This window comes from Magnolia sinica, chromosome 18 (assembly GCF_029962835.1).
Source record: "Magnolia sinica isolate HGM2019 chromosome 18, MsV1, whole genome shotgun sequence".
In the NCBI taxonomy this organism is placed as follows: Eukaryota; Viridiplantae; Streptophyta; class Magnoliopsida; order Magnoliales; family Magnoliaceae; genus Magnolia; species Magnolia sinica.
In genome coordinates this window covers 62053310-62077324 of record NC_080590.1, presented here as the reverse complement: position 1 = coordinate 62077324, position 24015 = coordinate 62053310, and the positions used below count along the sequence as shown (strand labels likewise).

At 40.5% G+C, this 24015-nt stretch overlaps 1 protein-coding gene across 1 annotated transcript in view; it reads right to left on the bottom strand.

Annotated features, from left to right (window-relative positions):
• The window catches only part of LOC131233164 (serine/threonine-protein kinase EDR1), a 71114-nt gene extending 52264 nt beyond the window's left edge, over positions 1–18850 (bottom strand). The window contains exons 1-4 of the mRNA XM_058229775.1: positions 18281–18850; positions 13382–13804; positions 12646–12749; positions 1591–2834 (exon numbers count right to left, since the gene is read on the bottom strand). Of these exons, the coding sequence (XP_058085758.1) occupies positions 1591–2834; positions 12646–12749; positions 13382–13804; positions 18281–18727 (2218 nt within the window). The 5' untranslated portion in view covers positions 18728–18850. The remainder of the gene's footprint in view (positions 1–1590; positions 2835–12645; positions 12750–13381; positions 13805–18280) is intronic.
• Between the last annotated feature and the right edge of the window lie 5165 nt (positions 18851–24015).

The following is a 24015-nucleotide window of genomic DNA, read 5'->3' as shown; positions in this document are numbered from 1 at the left end:
ATAATCAATACGTATCTGTATCTCAAGGGTGCGATACGGATATGGTAAACACTGGTTGGGATAAGAGGCTTTGATGATGATGATCTAGCCATAGGGTGATGTTATAGTTGTTTGTATAAGAAATAAATAAATGCTCACCAAGACATTATTTCGAAACCAGCCAATTAAAAGATTGTCCATCATTTCAACAATCCTTGGTTAGTTCTATTCGCAAAGGCCTCCCTGCCTCGGAGCTACTTGTTGTTTCTTTTTCAAGTTGTATAGTTTTTTTCTAGGTTTCTTACTTTTTGTCTTTGTTTTTGCTTTCAGTCTTCATTCATGCCCTGTTGTGGGTTTGTCTTTGTTCGTTTTGCTTTAATATAATTTTCATCTTTCAAAAAACAAAAATTGTCTATCAATGTTCAAAAAGAAAAAAAGATCGTCCATCAGATAATATCCATTTGGGCATGTCTGGTTGTTGGGGAATTTATTCCCTAGTTTTTGTGTTTCCTAGGGAACGTTAGGGTTGACCTAGTATTCCATGGGGAATGATTTATATTTTGTTGCATTCATATACTAGGTTTCCTAAGCAAGCATAGGTAAATTCTAAAATTCTGTTTTACTTCCCCAGGTAATAGTTGTAGCATTTATTTTCTATTTTTTATTTTTTTGTGGGGGAGAGGCTAGGGTATGGAATTCCTACGGAATTAAAAACCAATAAAAAGCATGAACCAAACATTTTTTTCCTGTAAAAAAAGGGGAAATTACTAAGCGGGAAATATAAAAACCAGCAACCATACACCCCCTTTATGATCATATTTGCCCCACCCCCACAGATAGGTCTCATGCTTCAGCATGTCGGATTTGGCAGTTTCCAGGCCCCAGAAGGTGTCATTACTTTTAGATGGCTAGTGGCTAAGAAGAAGTTGGCAATCTGCGAAAAAGGAATATGGTGATCACAAATAGGTGGGTGTGTTATGCACCTAAGGATGTGGAATTGATTTACCACCACTTCACCACTGAGAGTATGCTTTAAAGCTTTGGAGAGATCTTTTTAGGCTTGTTGGCTTCCCATGTGTTATGCCCAGCTCTATTGAGGATTTTAATATGCATCTTTCCTGCATGTACATGTGTCTGGTGGTGCTGTTGGCCTGTTGGGATGTTTCATTATAAGAAGATCTAGTGGGAGTATTGGGATTCTAGGATAGCGGTTTGTAATTCCAGTCGAGGTGGGTGTCCAGGTCGGTCACTCACAACCCTGCCTCCTTTGTATTCCCCCTTTTGTTCCGTTTAATAAATTGCTGTTACCATTCCAATAATAATAATAATAATTAGACACATGAAAGCCATCTGCAGAATGGTTTATGTTCCTTATTATCTCTACTGAAATAACTTACTCATCCCTCCAAGTTGATTTTCATGGTCACAACAAGAGGTCATATTTCAGTATCATTTAATGACAACCCATTTTGGAGGCTAATTGCTATTTTAGAAAAAATAATGGAGAGTAGAAAGTAAATCAAAAAGTAACTGTTGCCAAGTGGCAACTAAATGGATTTAAGACAAATGACAATGTATCTCAACATTTTAAACCCAGATGAAAAGAATTACCTAGTCCAATCCTTTCACCAATGACGAGGTCTTCCCATGGAATCTCCCATTCAGCCACATCATCTAGCATCGGATCAAGCCTATTTAGACCAGCATGAACTGGCGAGCTTGAATTTTCAGGATCCTTTGATGTCATTGCTGTTTCCATAAATCTGTCATGGATGCACTTTCTCCTGTCACGTTTGTTGTTTAAATATTTATGGTGTTCCTTTAGATCATCTACTGCAGTATTTTGCAAAACCCCTCCACCTCTATAAGCTTTCTCACGACGCACTTCTTCTGAAGATTGAATTGATACGAGTGGTTTATCCACTCGAGAACCACCATCATTGGAAAGCAACTTATTGTAATGACCCATACTTCCAACCAACACCCAATCACCACCACTGGAGAGACCGTGGCCAGACGAAGTGCCGCCTTTCGTTTCACTGTCAGTATTACTTGTTCCAGCAGAGTGTGACATGCAAGTAGACTCAGCATCACTAATATTAGGACTTTCAGGGTAGATTTTCTCAGAAGAAGATGGTGTTGAGTGAAAATCTTTGGCCTCTAGGTTTTTCCTTGGAAAAAGCCCCTCAACAAACTCATATTGCTTTGTCCTTGGAACCTCATTACAAGCAGTACGGGTTTTCCACATCAACGGCAAAGGTGGTCTTCCAGGACCTGAAGCAACATTTTCTCTCTGCCTCTGTGGTTCATTAACTTTATTCTCTGTGACATTGTTTTGTGTGCAAGCTTTTCCAGCCCCAATCATCTGGAATGGGTTAAGATCAGCAAAAAGGGTCCTGGAGTCCACAGTATCTTGCGAATATGGAACTACATTCAGCTTCTCTTTGACACCATCGCCAACTACAGGGACTCCATGATTCCCTTTCTGCTGGGAAGAAGCTGCACCTACTGAAGGCAAGAGCTGATGTGATTGGCTAGCTGGAACTGAAGCTCTCAAATTTCCACTAGAACTGCTTCCGATACTCACTCCATTGCTTGTACTAGGAAGAGAAGGTATCAGGATTGCCTTTTCAGAACTTGAGTTTCTCATTGGCATTCCATTACTTTCTTTACTGCTTTTATTTTCACCATGTATTGGCTCCGTTCTTGACAGATCAACACCCAAGTCACTAGCCCAAGGAGTTAAATTTTTTCTTAATCTTGGATTATAGGAATTCAAGGAAGTATCCATTGAGCTCAGGATTTCAGCTGGAATAAGTGTCCCTGGTTCAGCCATGAGATCAACCAAACTCTCCCTGGGGCAGAAAATTAAAAAATAAATAAATAAAATAAAATAAAATGAAGATGGAGAAAAGAAAGCAATGATTATCAGAAACATAACAGAATCAGATCTGAAGAAATAAATTTCCACGAAATTTTTCAATAAGAATAGCTGCCAGATTCTTTGCTAAAACATAGCCAACACCAGAACAATTCAAAGTAAAGAGATACTGCATTCAAGGTAAGGAGAGATAGAATCGATTGCCACACTGACAAAATTGGGCGAGCGAAAATCTAGAAGGTTGCGTTCTTGCTGTACTGACACTAAATCTCTGAATTTGGTCACACAAGCACTTTTTAGTATCTTATATATTTTTGAGAATGATAAACTATTTGACAGATAAACAACCTTGCATAAATAAAGTTTTGCTGATCACAGAATATATCATACACACATAAACTAAATACATTTTGGTGTATATGACAACTTTTATACATATAACATGCTACATGCTATTAATATTGGATGGATTACATTCCCTCGTCTTATTAGCTAAGGAGCAGCCCCCACTAGCTAACAAGATGAGGCAAAGTAGGCTTAGATGGTGCACATCAGAGACCAAGAACTGCATTTGTTAGGAATTAGCTGGTTCAAGTTGAAGGCTACGAAAGGGCAAGGGGAAGGCCCAAGGTAATCAACAACGGTAATGGCCGGCTCCGTCCATTCAGCCGTTACATTACAGCCCCATAATAGTTGTAATTTTTTTAAAGAAAAAACAAATCAGTAAAAAAATATATATTAGAAAATGTTCAAAAAATGAGAAGATTTGAAATAAGTGTTTTGCTCTGGTTTTGAACATGTTTACGATGGTGTAATGGGTCATTCTTTAGTATGAATGCTGCCTCAAGCTACTTGATGATTTTATTGACCAGAGAGGCTTAGACTAACTTACAAACTTCAAAACTCCTATATTTAATTTTCTAAATATCAATGATTCAATATAAATAAGATTATATGAGCATGAATCTAATAACGAGAGACATATATTTATACTTATATAACCATTTTACCACAAACAAATATAGTATAACTGTATAGGTCCGTCCACTCGAATGCACCCATAACATTCCGAAATTCATGAAATCTATGGAACTCATCCCATTAATGCATATCCATAACTATCCAACACCATTTCCCTCAAGAAATTTGAAGAAAATTTTAAAAATTAAACTTGGATGAATAGTGTCTGGCCAATTTTGGGACCGCTCGAATGCAACCAAAATGGTCCAAAATTCATGTAATTTGTCAAACCCGTCCCACTACTGCACATCCCTAACCATTTTTCACCATTTCCCTCAACTTAAATATTAAATTTGGATGAATAGTGTAGAATTGATTTCGGATTAACGGTGTCGAGCCGATTTTAGAACCACTAGAATGCCCCCCAAAATGGGCCAAAATTCATGCAATCTGTGGAATTCATCCCACTAATTACATATACCATTTTCCTCAAAAAATTTGAAGAAAAAAATCAAAATTAAATTTGAATGAATAGTGTTGGACTGATTTGGGACCACTTAAATGCCCCCAAAATGGGCCAAAATTTATGCAATCTATGGGATTCATCCCACTAATGCATATCCCTAAGCATTTGACATCATTTTCAACAGGAAATTTGAGGAAATTTTTCAAAAATAAACCCAGCACTACTCATTCGAAAAATGACCCAAAATTACAAAAATGCCAAAAAATAGGAAAAAAGAATTTTTTTTTTTTTTTTTTTTAAATGATTTAGTACATGCATGCATAGATCTAAACACCATACATGCATTTGAACAATCTAACTCGAAATATTTTAGAAAACATTTAAAATAAAGATGAAAACCATTGGAAATTATATAAAACTTGGCAAAAATACAAATATATATATGGCCGAATGCTCAACCGTGCACCAGTTCGCACGAAACTCATGCGAACTTTTTTGAGAACTCATCATGCGTGATGTGACTCCAAAATCTGAATAGTCTACGTGAAGCAGTACCTCATGAAACCCCCTGGGCCCAATTTTTTACGTTGATCCAAAACTTTGGTGGGCCATGAAAAATGAAAACAATTTCCTCTAATTTGCATTTCTCTTTGCTATGGCCCACCGGAATTTTAAATCAGGGTGAAAATTTATCGTTCGGGGTTTCATGGGGTTCCGCATCACATGGACCGTTCGGATTAGATGCCTATGACACGTGTGCAAAGGTGCGCACGTTCGTAGGTGCGCATGACTATATATATATAAACATGGTCAAATCTAACACAAATTTAGCAAGATTTGGTCAATTTGGTAATATAATGTTGAATCAATAAATTTGTTGGAAGAAAAAACAAAAAGAAAAATAAAGAATTTTCAAATATTTGTTTCGATTTTCCCCCGATTCAGGCTCGGATCTTCAATTCTACAAAAATGGCTTAAATCTTGTGTTTTAATCTTCAAGGATTGTGAAAAACTAGTAAAAATGAGTTAGACGTAGTCCATTTCAGCGATTGCACCCTAGTTAAGGAAAGTTATTGCCTTCTCTAGGGGATGGTTCTAGAGTCAGATTTTAGACGGATCCTTAGTGTGGGAACACCCCCTCTCCCAAGCCTTTCTGAGTTTTTGTTCCAAAAACATCAAGGTGAGTGACTGTTAATAGTGGAGCGGCCCTTCCAGTCTTTGGGCTCTCCCTTCCGGAAGAAACCTTACGGATTCAAAAATGGAAGAGTTCCTGCTACTCCTTGATCGCCTGAAAGACGCCCCTATCCCTTCTCTCGGGGAGAGAAATGCCTTACTTTGGAGGGCCAACAGTTCGGGCCACTTCCAATTCTTTTATTTCTCGCTCCAACCTGTTGCGCTAACCCCTCAGATGGACTACGCCTTCCACTTCTTGTCCTATGGCACACCTCCCAAGGTTGTGGTTTTTATTTGGTTAGTGGGTAGAAGCAAGGTTTTGACGATCGACAATCTTTAAAAAGGGGGGGCATGATCATCCCAAATAGGTGTTATCCCTGCATGCAAGAGGCGGATTCAGTCGACCACCTTTTTATTCATTGTTCTTTCACCTCTAAAGTGTGGTCGTTTTTCCTAGGCTGCTTTAATATGTCATGGGTCATGCCGAAGTCTTCTTCCGAGCTTCTTTGGGCGTGGCATGGTGGATGCACGGTTAAGCATCTCAAACTGATTTGGTTCCTTGTCCTTGTGGCTATGATGTGGACCATTTCGTTCGAGCAAAATAGGCATTGTTTTCGAAACAGTTCTAGAGGGGAGGAAGCGGTTGTGTTGTTGGCTAAGGCTTTTGTCTCCGAGTGGGCCTCTCTTTTTCCGAACGTAAAGGATCTTGATATCCCCTTTTTTTGGGATTGTAATTGAGGCATGAGGCTCCCTCATATTCTTTGCTCACTTTGCGGCTTTTTGAACAAAATTCATTACCTCCCAAAAAAAAAAAAAGTCCCAAGAAAGCAAAATTGTCAAAAGGTGGGAGGAGAAATGGGGAAAAATGCAAAACAGCCCCCAAAAAGGGGGACTTATGTGTGCGTAACACCCCTAGGCTATTACGCACCATCATAGCAAACCGTTACGGGACCATTACGGGATCGTTACGGTCCAAATTTTTTGGAACACGCCTTTACTCACCCGTAACACGCAACGGCTAGAGTCGCTTCCGTTATGTAACCCTTTTTAAATACCTTGGGAAGGTCCAAACAGATTGGTGGAAGTAGTAACAAAAGATTTATGGACTGACCTGGCGATATGGTCCCCAATAGGGTGAAACATGATTCATGTAGCCGACCCCAATTAGTTAGGATAAAGCTCATATGGTGATGGTGATGGTGATGGTGACGATGTTATGTGATTACAGAAATGCCCATTTAAGTATCATTTCAACAAGTGTCCATACAAATTGACACAGAATATGGTGTGAGTTATAGCATATTAAGTGACAGTGGCTTCAATAACCTCCTTAATTTGCAGACAAGTGACAACAGAATGCTTTTATAGCTGTTCTCTTACACTAGACAGCAAGCTGATAAATAGAATCTACTGTTAATAAAATAGGTTGGTTGTAACTTTGAGACTGCCTCAATAATCTTCAGGTGAGCATTCCTAACTAACCATGGAACTTGTATGCCAGGTGATAGAACCATACAGACGGTCAACATAGATGCACTTCCAAATGCCTCCAAACAATTTACAGTTACAATTCTTTGAAAATGTCTGCTGTACAACCCAATTGACATTATAAATTATGAGGGTAACTGCAATATGCACAGAAATGCATTAGGAGAAATATTCACCCAGGAATGGTGGCTATTGGATGTCTCAACATGAGCAGTACACTATCAATCACAAATTTGGGAAGCAAGCATAGTTCATACTGACCAGGAAACAACTAAGTCCCCATGCATACTTCCACCATGGTGGGGTATGAAAGCAAAAGCCAGCAAAGAGTTCCCCAGGTAAGATGATGCCAAATTGTTAGCAAAATCATCATAACCTTCTCAGTGGATCAGACCACAGGTGTGGTTGTAGCAGATTTTCTCCCATTTACCATTTTTTTAAAGAAGATTGCCACATATAGAATTAAAAGGCCAAATGGCCAGAAAACAAAATTACAACAGAAGCAAATGACCCTCTCGTCACTCTGCCCCAGGAATCCCAAAAGCAAAACAAAAAGACTATCCCATCTCCTTTAGAACAAGGACTCCTAGTCTACAAATAGAGACTGTAGACATTCCCGCTCAACTCATATTTACAGATAGCCCACCCAAATAACATTGACAAGATCAAATGATTGAAAACGTCAATTGGCAACATTTTGCCTCCAAAGATTTCTTCTCTTCAAAACCCCCATGTTACTGTGTATGGGAGCATTTTCCAAATGGAGGCCCCAGGGCAAAGAGGCCCAACCATCCAGCCAGTAATAACCTGGAAAACAGACCCATTTAATGCTCAATTTATCTCAAAAAGCTTAAAGAAGTGTGCGCACATATCACAGGAAATCTGACTGTGGAAACAAATGGTCAATGGATTCCTCGGTCCTGCACATGATGCACACATTTGGGACTGCAATGTTTCTCTTCTTCAGGTTATCAACCATAGGAACTTTGTTAACCATGGTGACCCAAGCAAAAGCTTGCACCCTGGGTTGGATTTAAGCCCTCAAATTTTTCACACAAGGATATACAAAAAGGCCAGACATTCATGCGAATTGCTCTAAACATGGATTTGGTAGAATATAGATTTCGTAGAGAATTCAGTTGACCCCCCACTTCCAAATTTCAAGAATTAATGCATCTCAAGCGGGACAAGTGTAACAAAATAGCATGAAATTCCTGGGGTGTATTCTTCCTTGCAGCACTAGAAACTTGTTGAAATCACACACCTAAAAGCATTTTGATGCAAACACTTTTCATAGAAAATGCAAAATGAAATGAGCTACAAAATTTATATTTTAAAGTTTTAACCAGCACCATTCTTTCTTTATTGGGCCAACCCCAATTCGTGGGGTGAAGTCTTAGATGATGACGATGATGATTTTTTCTTCATTGGGCTTCTGTCCTTGCTTTGTCATGGAACTTCTTTCATGTTTGGAGCCTTCCATTAGTTACCAGACTAGTGTCAACTATGAAGTAAATTCAGATTCAAGGGCAGGGAGCAAGAATGATTTTCAGGCTTTCAGGTTTACACACAGTTCGGATTCTGAAACTTGACAATGCAACTCAACACGATAGTCCAGCTGAGTTGGGTTAGCTCAAAGACTCAGTCAAGTCTTCATGTGGCTTACTCAGTATAATTAAACACAAAAGAAAATATACAATCAATTTAATTATTCAAAAATATGAAGAGGAAGTCATAGGTCCTGAATTATGTACAAGGTCCATCATTCAATGATGGTGGGCACCAGAGTGAAGCCAAGGAACCTTCCACATTGGAAGATCATAAGGCTTTCAAGACTTTGACGGATTGTTGCACTTTTTCTTTTTCTGGCTTAACTTTTCTATTCATGCTGAAAGAAAAGAGTTTACATGATCCATAACAGAGTCAAGGAGCTAACGGAGATAATTCACATGCACATACTCTGTGCACTGACATACATGTACATCTAAATAAGTCATCAAACAATGGGTCCAAATTTAGAAGATTCTAACCAAGCCCTTTGGAACTTTGGCCCCCTTCATAGTTGGGGCATGTTTGGTAAGCAGTAAAACAAAGTAAAAGAAGTTGTGATGGGGACATCGCGCGCGCGCGCCGCCCCCTACGTGCGTACGCCAGAAGGAGGGCCCCACCGTCAATCTGGATCGATGACAACGTCCAGGGAGGGCCTCCTAGTTAGAAGACGGAGTTTGGCTCATTGAAGTGGGCCTAATAGTCAAGTAAAGCCTATCATGGGATCTCATGATCGAGGCCCTCTAGTTGGATTAAGTTCATACTTTAGGTTTTGCTTATTTATATTATTTAGAACATCATGAACGTTTTAGATTTCTTTGGTTGGTTTTTATTTTAGTTTACTTCATCGCCAAGTAATAGGTTGCGCACATGGCACGAGTTTTGGGGTATATTGTTTTCCCTATAAATAGGCACCCCTTGTAGTTCTTTTGATTCATTGAAGTTTAATAAAAATTCTTTATTTTTTTCTACTCCTCTGAGTTCTTGAGTTGTGGAAAAATCCAATTGGGTGCGAAGCCCTCCCTTCATCGAAGGGCTAACTACCGTGGTGCAAAGCCACACTTATCCCGATTCGCCCCCACCTTCTTCCATCCATATTTCTCTTCTCCCACAAGCATTCCATCTGCAAATCCATCAAGATTTGCAGGCGTTTCTCTATCTACAGCAGATTTTCAAAATCTGGCCCTGCAAGAAGGCTGAAACTTCGGCAGAGCACCACGCACAAACCGTGCATCGGATCGAGCTGAGATTTTGGAGTTTTGGAGTCCATCTCTGGCCGACCAGGGCCAACATGGCCTTTTTCTGAATAGTGGGCCCCACACACATGCGGTCGGAATCACACGCATGTGCGTCTAGGCCATTACTACTGTCCACATATGCGGTAATTCTCCGGTTCGTCTCTCTCCTCTCTTTCACTCCTCTTTCACCCCAAATCCCTAACCCTAACCCTAAATTAATCAAATCCTCAATTTTATGCCCTTTCTTCAACCTTAGGGTTTCCCGAATTGAAATCTGTAAACCCCTTGGATTGGGGAATTATTTCTGTGCATGCGTGGATGAATTTACCCTCCTTTGATTCTTGTTTGGTCTATAATTTTGATTGATCCGGCCCTAGTATGTGTAGGCCTGGATCCGCATACGAGTCCCCTTGATTGAGTGTTTGAACTTTTGTGTGAGACGTGGAATTTTGTGTAATTGTTTTTGAACTAGTGTGATCTAAAGCCTGAAGATCTTACACATCATACTTGAATTTAATGTCCTGCATCAAGTTGTTTATTCTCAACATGATGTTTTCTCCTGTTTGATTTGCAAAGAAAACCAAAGATTCAATAATGTAATCATTATTGACAGTAAAAAATAAATAAATAAATAAACGTTGGGAGTTCAATTGGAAATTTCCACTTACAAATCAAACATACCACTATAAATGGAATCCATTTATTGATAGTACCTTGAGAAAAAAATCATCAAATAACAACTACTAATTCCTTTCTTTTTCTGTGGATTCCCGCTTATCAAACAGGCCCTCGAAGTTGACTCTTGCAGTTCTTTTTACCTCAACTTTTCTATCACTTAATGAATGAAAAGAAATTGCCCGATGCATTGCATAGTATGGGAGATTATTCACATGCACATGTTCCCAGTACACTGGCATAGATAGACCTCTATCCAAACCATCCAAACAGTGGACCACATCCTGCATGGAGCATAACCCAAGAATCATACTCATGAGACGATCATGAATGTTAGGTTCATGGCCACCAGATGGACAGAAAAAAGAAGAAGAAGAAGAATCACACTCATGAGACGATCATAGATGTTAGGTTAATGGCCACGGCATGGATGGAGAAGGAGAATAAAGAAAAGACGAATAATCAATTGTCCAAGCTCCACAATGTCTTTCAAATGGTTTGTATAATCCAATCAACTTGAATTTTTGGACATACCCCATCCATAGTGGGATCCAAAATGGTTTGCATTGAGCTACATGTATGTTATGTGTAAATGGGCAATTGGGCATGAAGATGAGTATGATCTGCCATATTTTGGCCGTGCATCACATGCTCGAGACAAAAAACCCTACACCTAAATTGCCCAAACCTCCATTCCTCTTCCCTGTAATCTAGACACAGCATTCTCAATCCTACCCCACGTAATTGTTCGAAATCTCACTCCCTATCTAAACCCAAGAATTTCAAGATTTTTACCTGCAAGCCAACCCTCTGTTTATATGGAGATGTCGGTTGTGAAAAAATCCAATGCCTCTTTCATGACAAAGCCCTAGAACAAGAGTGGTCATGGCATCAATGGTGATGGTGATATTGGAGATAGGAGGCAGAACTTTGTGTAGATAGTGGGAATATAGAAGGGAAACAATGAATGGAAAGAAAACGTTAATTCATATCAATAACTCAAGTTGGTAGTCCTCGAGCGGACTCAAGTTACTCACGTCGACCGCATGAGTCAGAACCGAGTAATGCGAGGGCATTTTCAAACCAAGCTCGAGTGGGGTTGCCTGTGGAATGCAGGGGCACACTCGGGGTGGGCGGCCCGTGTGAGGCAGGTGGCTCATGTGAGGCGGGCCCCACCCGTGTAAGGCAGGTGGCTCGTATGAGGCAGTACCCATGTGATTTGGGGCCCACGAGGGGGGTTCGGCCGAGGTCCTAACCCATGAGATGTGGGGCCTGGGCTATGAGATAAAGGGATTAATTCGCCATGCTCTATCGGTTCGAGCTTTTAGAGCAAGTGGTTAATTGTCCTGCATCAAATTGATATCAAAGCAGGAGGTCTCGTGTTTGAAACTCTTCACCGAGGGTGATTAATGCAGGGGCATTTTCACACCAGGCTCAAGTGGGGTTGCCTGTGGGATGCAGGGGCACACTCGGGGTGGGCGACCCTTGTGAGGCGGGTGGCTCGTGTGAGGCGGGCCCCACACGTGTAAGGTGGGGGGCTCATGTGAGGCAGTACCCATATGATTCGAGTCCACAAGGAGGGTTCGGCCAAGGTCCTAACCCATGAGATGTGGGGCCTGGGCTATGAGATAAAGGGATCAATTCGCCATGCTCTATCAGCTCGAGCTTTTAGAGTAAGTGGTTAATTGTCCTGCATCACCATGTCTCAATTGAAGCCAAGTTGAAGCATCACTCAACTCGAAATTCCACCGAGTCAAGTTTCCATGGACAATTTTCAAGTCGAACCAGAGAGTTTTCTACCATAGTTCATGGCTTCATGCCTCATCATGCTATTCTTTATGTTATCTATCCTCATCGTGCTATTCCTTTTGTGATCCATAATGGGCATTGAACTAACCCTGGATAGAGAAGTACATCTACATGAACACTTCAAGTAACACATGGTTACAAAAGCTACTCCTTCAACTATGATCTTCCACCAAAAAAAAAAACATTCCACTGCAAAAGCAAAAGGATTTAGCAATAGAACTATCATGAAATCAACTATACCTAAAGCCTTTCCAGTCGATACAAGAATCACTCTAATGAAGCCCTGAAGAAGCTAGAACTAATAACATGATTACTTATCCCACTAGATGTTATCTGATAGAAACGAAATTAAAGATTGTATCATAAAGGATAAAAAGAAATTAGAGAACAGGCTACGCAAAGAACAAATAATGATCACATGTAAGAACCTTTCATTCTCCAACTTTATTATGTTTACAGCATCATCATCAATGCCGGTATAGTGACTTCCTTTAACCAGCCTGCAAGAAATGCCCACATTGTCTGCTAATACCTGCATTCATGGGAAAGAAACTGAGAACTTATCACATTAATTGTGTCATAAGCAGCAAGGAATCTATCAGAAGATACACGAAAACTATCTAGGAGCAACCTCATTTAAGCTTGAAGTTGTAGATGTTTACAGGAATAACCAGACCAAATACTTGTTGTCGTCAAAATATAAATACAGGTTTATGAACTTAACTCAGAGGAATATCTGATATAAAGCATCTTTTCAAAAAAAATTCTTGATATAAAGTATAACATGTGAACCAAAGATATGATATCTGTGCTTCTTTTTTTCCTTTAATAAAAAGAGAGGCAGTAGCTGAACTTTTACTAATGAGATTGTTCTATTTGAAGAAATTGTATGGAGATGGAAGTCCTTAAGATAATTGCATCCGAAATTATTATTGAAAATAAAAGCATAAACTGATTGGCGACTAATGCAAAGGAAGTTGTGTTGCCTTTTGTGCAGACAATACTAATATCTTTCTAAATAGGAAAAAAACAAAAAACAAAAGAACTGGATTCTGAAACTCTTTAAGTAGAGATGATAAGATTGTCCTCAAAATGACAGAAATTTTCAAAATGTGCCATGACCAAATGAGTAAGATTTGTGGATTTTCCAAGTAGAGAACAAACCTTGAAAAGCAAAGCACGGTGACGGGATAGACCAATATTTAAGCACCCAATAGGCAGTACACTTGTTTGAAGAGAAGTTCGTAATTCGGTACTTCGTTCTGTCCACCTTGCTAGCATGTCATTGGCATCCTTTACTGGGCCACCCATATGCTCCGTGACAAGCTCAGAAATCCTTTGCACCAAAAGACTAATCTCGGTAACGGGGCAGTCTAATGCAATACAGTGTGCAACTTGTACCAATTCTTCTAGGGCATGATCAATTGCTCGATTGACCATAACAACTTCGAAGCCAAGATCCCCATGGTTTGTTTGGAGATCTGCAAGTGAAGGCATTTTTCCTTGGCTTGCAGGGTCAGAGGCGAGACCATATATGTCGTAAAAACCATCCACCACTTTCTCCTCATAATCAAGCACATTGTAATCCTGGTCAATCGATGATGAGAATAACAAAGGCAAGCTATAATCAACAAAACAATATTATCTCTTTTGCTTTAAAATAAATAAATAAATTCAACACAACAAAAAAATTCATGACCTTCAATCATTTCGTGAAGTATGCAGTATAACTTTTTTTTGCAGAAAGGTAAGTGTGCATTTCAGTGTACTTTAAGCTAGAGCTTCCAAAAAACTGACTTTGAACAAAGTGAAACTTACCAACACAAGATTGTAGAAGCAAGAGGGCTTAAAACTATATTCAAGCATATTTTAGTCTTGATCGATCTAGCTGGACAACCAAATCATGCAAATCGCAAAGGTAAACTATAATCAACAAAGTTGAACATCCAACGGCTGTCGGCTAGAAATTACAGCACAATATAGAAGTTCATAATATTCAGTCATTTCATGAAGTATCTAATCATTGGGGGTTTCTTTTTTGTGGTTTGCATTGTTGATTTGATTAGGACAAGGCGTATACAGATCATTCACATAGCATTACTGGATGCATACGTGGAAGGAATGCATAAGGGAAAATGAGGAGTTTTATTTATATCTGAATTCTTGTTACATCCCATGCTACCACAAGTCTTTAATTACATTTCAAGAAAAATACCCTTCATTTTGAGATACAACATACAAGTCATGGAGTTATTTAATTTCGAATATGTTCCGACCTCTAGAAAGGGGACAACCCTTAGCAAGTCAAAACGGGCGCCCCCAGCCTTGAGGGAGGCTTTACCCGCAATCAACGAAAGCAGTCTTACCCAATGCAAATATTGTGCTACATGAGCACATTGGTCGTGTCCCATCTGATTGTACAAGACCCAGGTCTTAAGAGGTTGCCCAGCAACCATCCCCATGGAGATGCACGACTGGCATCCCACCTGGATCAGGGATACGAACATCTCAGAGGCGCTATTAGTAAGGGGCGACCCTGGTGTCGTGCAATCGGCATGTCAGAGGTGGCCCATAAAGCATAGAGTCCATGACATAAATAAATCCGATCATTTGGCCGCTTAGTATGTGGGCCTCTGATGCGGGACAATTAACCACTTGCTCTAAAAGCTCGAACTGTTAAAGTATGGCGAATTAATCCATTTATCTCATAGCCCAAGCCCCACATCACATGGGTTAGGACCTCGGCCGAACCCCCTTCGTGGGCCCCAAATCACATGAGCCGCCCACCCCGAGTGTGTCCCCGCATCCCACGAGTACCCCGCTCGAGCCCGGTGTGAAACGCGCATTAATCACCCCCGGTGAGGAGTCTCGAACACAAGATCTCCCCCGTGGGCCCTAAATCACATGGGTCACCCACCCCAAGTGTGTCTCTGCATCCCACAGGCTACCCCACTCGAGCCCGATGTGAAAATGCCCCTGCATTAGCCCCAATGATCCACAACAAATGCTTGGTCATCGGTTGCAATAGGGGGAAAAGAAGTGCATTTCCCAACACTTATGCTTCCCTTTCTACAATGGGGATATGGAAATGGACGGCTCCTCTACAACGTTTATAGAATAAGCTTATTCTACAAGGCAATGTATGGGGCTCACCTTGACATGTACATGAGATCCAACCCATCCATCGTGAGAGCCTCTCGCATTACACTTGTATCCCAAAAATATGGATGATCCAATCATGAGGGCCACGAATGTAAAATCATGCTTAAAACCTCTCAAATCCAAAAAGACACTTCAAGGCACCAAATAATCTTCTCAAATTGGATACTTCAACCTCACTGGCATTGCAAAACATAAGAATTGCCATGAACTAGAGATGAGCAACCTAATGAGAAGAATCCTCAACCTTAAACCCTTTTGTGAGACCTTCCATTGGTGTCCTTTGTAGCAATATGCTAAACACTTCCACCACCATCACAAACAACGAAACAAAGAGAGAGAGTCCCCCTATTACAAACCCCGAAAGTACAAAAGAAACCTTGAAGTTACCCATTAACCAACAGTGAAAAGCCAACAAACGGTACACATACATCCATTTCCTTCATCTAACTCAAAACACATCCAATACAGCAAATAGTGAAGGACTTCCTTTTTTAGGAACGTCCAATTTATGTGATCGTATGAGCTTTCTCCATATAGAGCTTGCAAGCCATACCCGATCTCTCCTCTTCATATCTGGAGTCCTAAAATCATGAGCCGCGAGAGACCAATTTAGGATCTATCTTTAAAAAAGGAAAGCCCCACAAAGATTAATGCCCAACACGTGTCTAAGTTTGGATGATGGCACATTCGCACAAACCCCCAATCACGATGATAGGCCTACAATCTCTTAAGCACTCTACCACTTCCTTCTTTCAGACTAATGCAATAGAAGGCGCACCAAGCTCCTTAGCTTATAGATTTCTGAAACAAATTCCACCATTTCACATCCTCCTAGAATCTTGGAACAATGTGGTCTAGAACTCATCTGGCCCAAGGGATTTTTCCACACTACCTTTTTACTTCTTCCTCTTCAGCAATGACATAATCAACCCAATCTACCTTCTAACTTCTTACTCGCCAATGGGGTTAGATTTTAACAATAAAATAGTAAAAGCATTATGATTAATTACCCACTAGACACCAACCTTCATCTTTTACCCAGGCTCTATAACCAACTAAATATTAGATCAATAAATTATCCGCTATTCCAGATAAGTCATCAGCAAATGTATTTTGTCTCATTCAATGATCTAATCACCAAGTGTAACAAACTAGGAATCCATTTTGTTAAAATCTAAAACTAGTCATGTAGCAGCTTCACATGTTGTGGAAAGATAGTAATCAAAATTGAGCAATGGATTGTTACAATAGGTATTTAAGAGAAAGAAGCATGGGATTCTTAGCATTCTTTCAAGTGGAGGAAATTCAAACATATGGATGCATCCCAATTCCCAACAAATTCTATAAAGCAGGGCCCATCTATCTAGACATGAGTAATCTTCTAAAAATGTACTTAATCTAGACTGTTGAAATTGTGGGCCCCATGATAGATACTAATTGTCCAATCAATGGTCATTTGCCCATTGATTTTGGACCATTGAATGTTTACTTGTTAAGCACCAATCTAAGTGAGCACCTACCAAAAGTCTAGGGTCATCTAATCAATGTGATGTTTAGCCCATGCCCCAGTATATATCACCCACATTTTGAAAAATCTTCGTCAATTGCATCAGGTACATTACGGAGGGTGACACGATGAATATGATCAATGAGTAGAATTCAATCTCTTACAAATATGGAAGAAGCAAATGATCAATTAAAACACCGATATCCAACTAGTATGGCTTTCTTATTAGCTTGATCATGAAAAAAGCTTCTCTCACCCAAAAGCTCCTTTTTTAAATATACATAGAACTTTTTAAAGATGAACCAGCTTGTTTCTAGCGATACCAGCCAATGTGGATGGCCAAGCCATGGGAAAGTGTGGAAATTATTCATGGTGACAAAACCAGACAACCCGGAGTATCAGTTGCAACCAAACAGATCAAACTGGCCCATAAGATCTGAAGGGCTGAGTCTGTTGCAGAGATGTACCGGTCCAGTCCGCTGATACACAGAAGTCATGCAAGTTGGATACAACTAGGCAAGGGCAAGGTGTCATCTGAAACCGAGCCTAGTCACTCAGCCAGGTCTTGTAATCATCCCTGCTAGGGAAAATGCATCTGGATATATATGAATGGTTCCTGCCAATCCTTTCACACACATTTGTTCTTTCAGTGAAGTTGACAAGTATCAATTAAAATTATCAGGGATATATCATGCAAGATGGATCACACCACAGTGGTATTCTCTCATCATATGTAAGGCTGTGTTTAGATGCACTGTTGAATTGGATAGAAACATTTAATTCATCCAAGGGGAAATGAGAATATTGTAATTTCCTTTTTTAGAGTTGGAATTGATGGACTAGGCTCCAAATGATATTTATGGTCCATCCAACTTCGACTTGAAGGGAACTGAGGTCTTCAAACTGCACACTGTGGAAGCTAATTACAATTGGGTTATTTGCACTTAGTTTAACTGATTGTTGCAGTCCAATTCAGTAGTGCATCCAAACATAGCCAAGGTAAAAGTAACACGTGAAGACCCAGAATCTCGGGTCAAGAATTCTCTGCCTCAGGCGGAATCCCACAATTCCAGGTCATCCATACATCAAACCTTCATCCTTTAAATGTTTTTTACACTCCAGAGTCCAACTGCCAGCTTGTTCAATCAGGAAAATGCCAATTTCACTGTAAAAGATTGCAATTTCCCATTCACCAATTGTAATTTCTCAGCAGGTGCACAACCCCACTCGGGATTACCCAAATACCCTTGTAATTTTTTGCTGATTACTGCGCCCACAAGAGCTACACATAAACCCTAGTTCACAACTGGTCTGCAACCACTAACCATACAATTCAGGAGGATGTAAAAAAAAAAAAAAAAGTTGAAGAAACAATTCATAAGTGAGACACTAACCCAATAGCGCCGCGACAGTGCCTCCGCAGCTTCTTCTCCGTTGCAGACCAGATCAACCCTGTGGCGTCCAAGGCTCAAAAGCGTCGCGGCAAGGATCTGATCCTTTTCAGGATCTTCGTCCCTGAATCCGGCATTTGAAGAAGATGAAGAAGCACTGATGGCTAGGGCTAGTTGGATTTGGAATTCCTCCTCTGACGAGAAGTAGTCGGCCCGATCAGGAGCTGAAGGGACTGAGGCAGCAGTGGTGGCAGCAGCAGGAGAAGGAGAGGAGGGACTTGCTGGAGAGTAGCCTGAATTAGAAGCGGAGGCCATACGGTGGTCTGACCCACATGAGGGTGGGGAAGAGATCTCATTGGACGGTGATGATGATCTCTGCGGCTGACTAGTGGGGTCGTGGCTGCTGCTGTTGCTACCGCCGAAATGAAGCTTCTTGAAGATGTGTTTCATCGCCTCTTCGTTTTTTTTCCTCTGCTTCCTTCTTTCTTCAGCGTTTCTTCGTCGACAAGGATTGTAGAGGAGGTGACGAGGGAAGACGAAAATAAAGAGGGTGGGCTGGGGTAAACATAAACGAGAATTTTCCAAGGCTGCTCCTGAGAGTAAGACCCGTGCTAGGTTAACACACGTGTGGGTCGACAAAGGACGCGGATTGCGTGTGGTGGTGACCCGACGTGGCGGGAGAGATGGTCAGGGAGAGGTGAGACCCCGGCCTCACCCAAGACGGTGCAGTCCTTACCGTGGGGCCCACCTTGATGTATGTATCATGTATCCACGCTGTCCATCCGTTTTTCCAAATCATTTTAGGGCATTATCCTAAAACTGACGCAGATCCAATTATCAGATGGACCACACCATGAGAAACAGTGGTGGTTGACCGTCCTCCCATCCAAAACTTACCCCAAAAATACTGTAGTGTTTGTCTACCATCATCTATTGATAAAGTAACGTAATCCTAGATAAGTGGAAAAACAAATATCCACTTGACCCCAAATTTTTGTGGCCCACTGATAGCCAATCACCATTGTTTCTTATGGTATAATAGTCCACTTGATAATTGGATTTATTTCAAATTTGGAATAATGCCTTAAAATGATACTGAAAAAAGGTCTCATGGCAGGTTAGGGTGAAATTAATTCAATAGCTTTTAATACGATGTAATAAAGGTATCTACCTCAATATTTGAAGCCATTATTTATGTAGCTTTTTTAGTCACTTTTTGTATTTTTTTAGGATGAAAATTGCCCACATGATAGTCGTTCCTTCGTACGATGGTAACTTTCTGCTGAAGTCGAGAGGACCTTTTGAAAATGGCGATGTGGGCTCCACTAAATCAATTATAAGAGCCACCCCTTGGCCGATTTGATCCGTTCATTTTAATCAAACAATCGTGAACCCACAGTAAGATCATTTAAATAAAAATTAATAATTTTAAGTTGTTTGTGGCCCACAACTGCATTAATATTATGAGTTAATTTCGAACTATTTGATAGTTTGCAGAAAATATATGTATATTGATATATTTCTTTACACGGTTTTTGACAATATATAACAACATCTATGGTCTATATTTGGCTATTCTTACATCACGACAGTCACTAACATTCTGGCTAATTTAATTAAAAATGGACAACTGACCCTATGATCGAGGAATAGACACCTGAAATATCCTCCTTTGATTGCTTGGAGGAGCAACTCACGCCAATACTCCCCCTCAAGTTGTTGCGTATAAATCACTGATGCCCAACTTGTCAAGTGAGTTGTAAAAAACTTTACTGCACACTGCTTTTCTGAGTATGTCTGCCAACTGGTCTTCGGACTTCACAAATGGAAAACGGATTATCTTAGCCTCAAGATTTTGTTTGATGAAATGTCAATTGTAATGACCCTGAAAATTTTGTGCTAATCTTTCCTTAGTAGCTTTTGGGGTAATTAGCGCTATACTCGATTGCTTGTGAAATTTGCATCAATCACTTTAAATTGTATCTGCATGACTCAAAACTTGTAGAATAGTTAGCGCTATGTTACTCTGAAATCTGAGATCCATTGCTAAATCCAGTTGTTCTTAGGAATTTTTGGAAGTTCTGGATTGGACCTGGACCGCACGTCGAAAGTCCGATAGCGATGATCTTAGGCTGTTGTGGTCACCATGTTGGGCTTGGTCATCACCTCAAAAATCAAGTCCATGTGATGTTCTGGGTCGATTTGATTGAGTCTGGAGTGAAGAGTGTGAGAACGGTTGGAAATTTATTAAGCTTTTATGAAATCTGAGTCGTGTCGCTTGCGCGACGATTTTAAGCAATCTGACCGTTGGATTCTGACCCAATTTCACCCTCTGATCAGGGAAGGTGGCCCAGGCATGTCTTTGTACTTGTGGACCTGATCGAGATTCTGTGACCGTTGAATTGAGTGTGGTCTGCCACGGCTGATCTGAAAATCTGGTTGGTACGAAAACTCAGCTTGACCTAGATCCATGGTCAGTAAGCTTAAGTCCGACCTTTCGTGGTAATATGCCCATCAGAAGTTCTTCGTTGGATCGTAAGAGGCTGATTTTGGTTATACCATAAGTATACCTTGGACTTGGGGTTATTTTCATCAATATTAGGCCTATTTATAGTCCTTATGTAACGACCTTGGAAATTTTGTGTTAATCTTTCCTTAAGTAGTTGTTTTTGGGGTAATTAGCGCTATACTAGATTGCTTGTGAAATTCGCATCAATCACTTTAAATTGTATCTGCATGGCTCAAAACTTGTAGATTAGTTAGCGCTACGTTACTCTGAAATCTGGGATCCATCGCTAAATCTTGTTGTTCTGGAGAATTTTTGAAAGTTTTGGATCGGACCTGGACCGCGCGTCGAAAGTCCAATAGCGATGATCTTAGGCTGTTGCGGTCACTAGGTTGGGCTTGACCATCACCTCGAAAATCAAGTCCATCTGATGTTCTGGGTCGATTTGATTGAGTTCGGAGTGAAGAGTGTGAGAACAGTTGGATATTTAATAAGTTTTTATGAAATCTGAGTCGTGTCGCTTGCGCGACGATTTTAAGCTATCTGACCGTTGGATTCTGACTCAATTTCACCCTCTGATCAGGGAAGGCGGCTCAGGTATATCCTAGTGCTTGTGGACCTGATCGAGATTCCGTGACCGTTGAATTGAGTGTAGTCCGCCACGGCTGATCTGAAGAGCCGGTCGGTACGAAAACTCAGCCTGACCTAGATCCATGGTCAGTGAGCTTAAGTCCGACCTTTCATGGTTATAGGCCCACCAGAAGTGCTTCGTTGGATCGTAAGAGGCAGGTTTTGGTTATACCCTAAGTATACCTTGACCCTGGGGTTATTTCCATCAATTTGAGGCCTATTTAAAGTCCTTAAACCCTAGCCCTCTTTTCCATACGAATTTTCTCTAACCCTAGCTTGGAAAGAGAGTGGAAAAGAGAGAAAGTGAGAGAGATAAGTTGGTGAATCATCTTGGATTCTTTCTTGTTCTTCTTCATCTCTGAACCTTCACTTTGAATCGTTATTCTGACGGTTCTGAGTTCATTTTGGGGTAAGTTAACCTAACCCTAATCTGTGTTAGAGCTTAGAATAGTCTTGGTGTTGTTGTATCTCATTTCTATTCTTGCTTTAGGGTATCCTATCGCCGTTGACGAAGACAACTCGTCTAAATCAGTTCGGTGTTTCTTTCCTTGCTTAAGGTGCGGACTTTAAGTGTATAGGTTATGGTTTTCAAGGCTTTCAATGCCAGTTAGTGATTTATTCTTGTTATGGATGAGCTTTCACATGCCAAATGTTGTGTTTACGTTGCTTTCCTGATATGCATGTGTTATATTGAGATTTGTGTATTCTATGTGTATGTATAAAGTACCGTATACGTATAAATTATGCACTTGTGTTTGCCATGATTATTTGTCATGTACGCATGCTAGATGTGTGTATGACAACTCCTTGGTAAAAGGAATTATCTAAATGCATGTATTTCAACATACGTCATGTATGTTGTATCATGTACTCTAAGTGTTTGTAGAAATGCATGAATGATCTAAAGTGTAACTTATTACACTAATTGCGGGCGTTGAGAAGTGATTCTCAACACTCCTATTGATGTGCATGATTTCCTTTATGCCAGTTACATTCCATGTTATTTAAATTCAAGCATTACTTGTGCTTACATTTATGTTAAGTTGATATTCCTCAGATGCGTATGTACCATGATTTAAGTTGTTGTTCCATTACTGCTTTACATTCAACATGAATATCTGTTGTAGTGTAAGGTGTGTGGGACTATGCATTAGTCCAAGAAATCGGTAATCGACCATATGTTCGTGGTTGAGGTTGCTTTCGCCACGTAGGACGTATTAGACGAACCCGAGCCGTATTAGAGTTGTCGGCAGTGGTTTGGCCACGCGGAGTGTTTGCGCACTCTATGTCACTCAATTCAACGTGCGCTCGTGCTAGTCGAGTACGTCAAGTAACCCGATTGTCCGATGTATGTTCACCATGTATGGACGCTACTGCTTGAATCTAGGGTATCGAACTTACCAGTGAAATCTTAATAACCATGGTACCTTGATCCACTAAGACTCATGAGCCGGACATGGTGGTATGGGACACCGTGGTTGAGCTGTCGGCCTACGCTGGGGTGACGAGCCTCCCCATAGTGATCAGTGAGCAATTAAACTCGTGAGCCGATTATGGTGGTATGTGACACTATATTCATGCTGTCGGCCTACATTGATTGGTGACGAGCCCTTTGTAGTGACCTCGAGCATACCTGGATACCGCAATGAGGTGACGAGCCGAACTGTGGTAGTAAAGGTGTGAAAGGCGTGCATTAATTGATGACGAGCCCTTTGCTACGACCTCAAATATATGATCGTATGAGATGTCTAGGACTGACGATCCTAGAATGGATCACTGTTTGGATGGTGATATGAGGAAGGTATCTTAGCTTCCCGATTCTGCTGTGTAAAATGGATTAATAACAACTTGGTAATCATATCCATGCACCGCATTTGCATGTGCTTTGTAGATGTGGTGCACTTTAAGGTGGTGTCATGCGTAACGTAAGATGAAGACGCTGAGGGTGTACGCGTGAGGGCACGCATCATTTTGCATACATCCCTGCATTAATAAGAGTACTTAGGATTTATTTAATTGTTCTGCTTTATCATTACTGTTTGATTGAACTGATAACATGTTAACCAGTGCCTTATTGTTCTACTGAGTTGATCACTCACTCACACGTTTCTGGGGCGGTGTTAAACACCCACCAGACTCTGTCTTAGGTTCTGATGTTGCAGATGTGGATGCGACTTCTGAGGCAGAGCGGGAGATGGATGATAATGAGGTTGCCTTATCTTATATGCAGTTTTCAGACGGGTTCTAGCGAGCTTTGGTCTGATGCGCGGGATGCTGGGATTATTTTTGGAAATTTAAATGATGTAACTTGATACTTATAATTTTGTTAAATAACACTTTCATACGACCTGGCTTGTATATGTACTTCAGGGATTTACACTTGTACACATATTTTTCTATAAGTCTTCCACTTGCTTTATTCACTTATTCCTGAATCATATCTGTGTTTTGGCTTAATCTATTCCATGTTTTATGCACTAATACAGTCAACATACATCCATCATTAAATATGTTGCATAAGTGATGTTTTGGAACTCGGGAGCTGAGTTATGCTCGACCCCCGAATTTCAGGGCGTTACACCTTAAACCCTAGCTCTCTTTT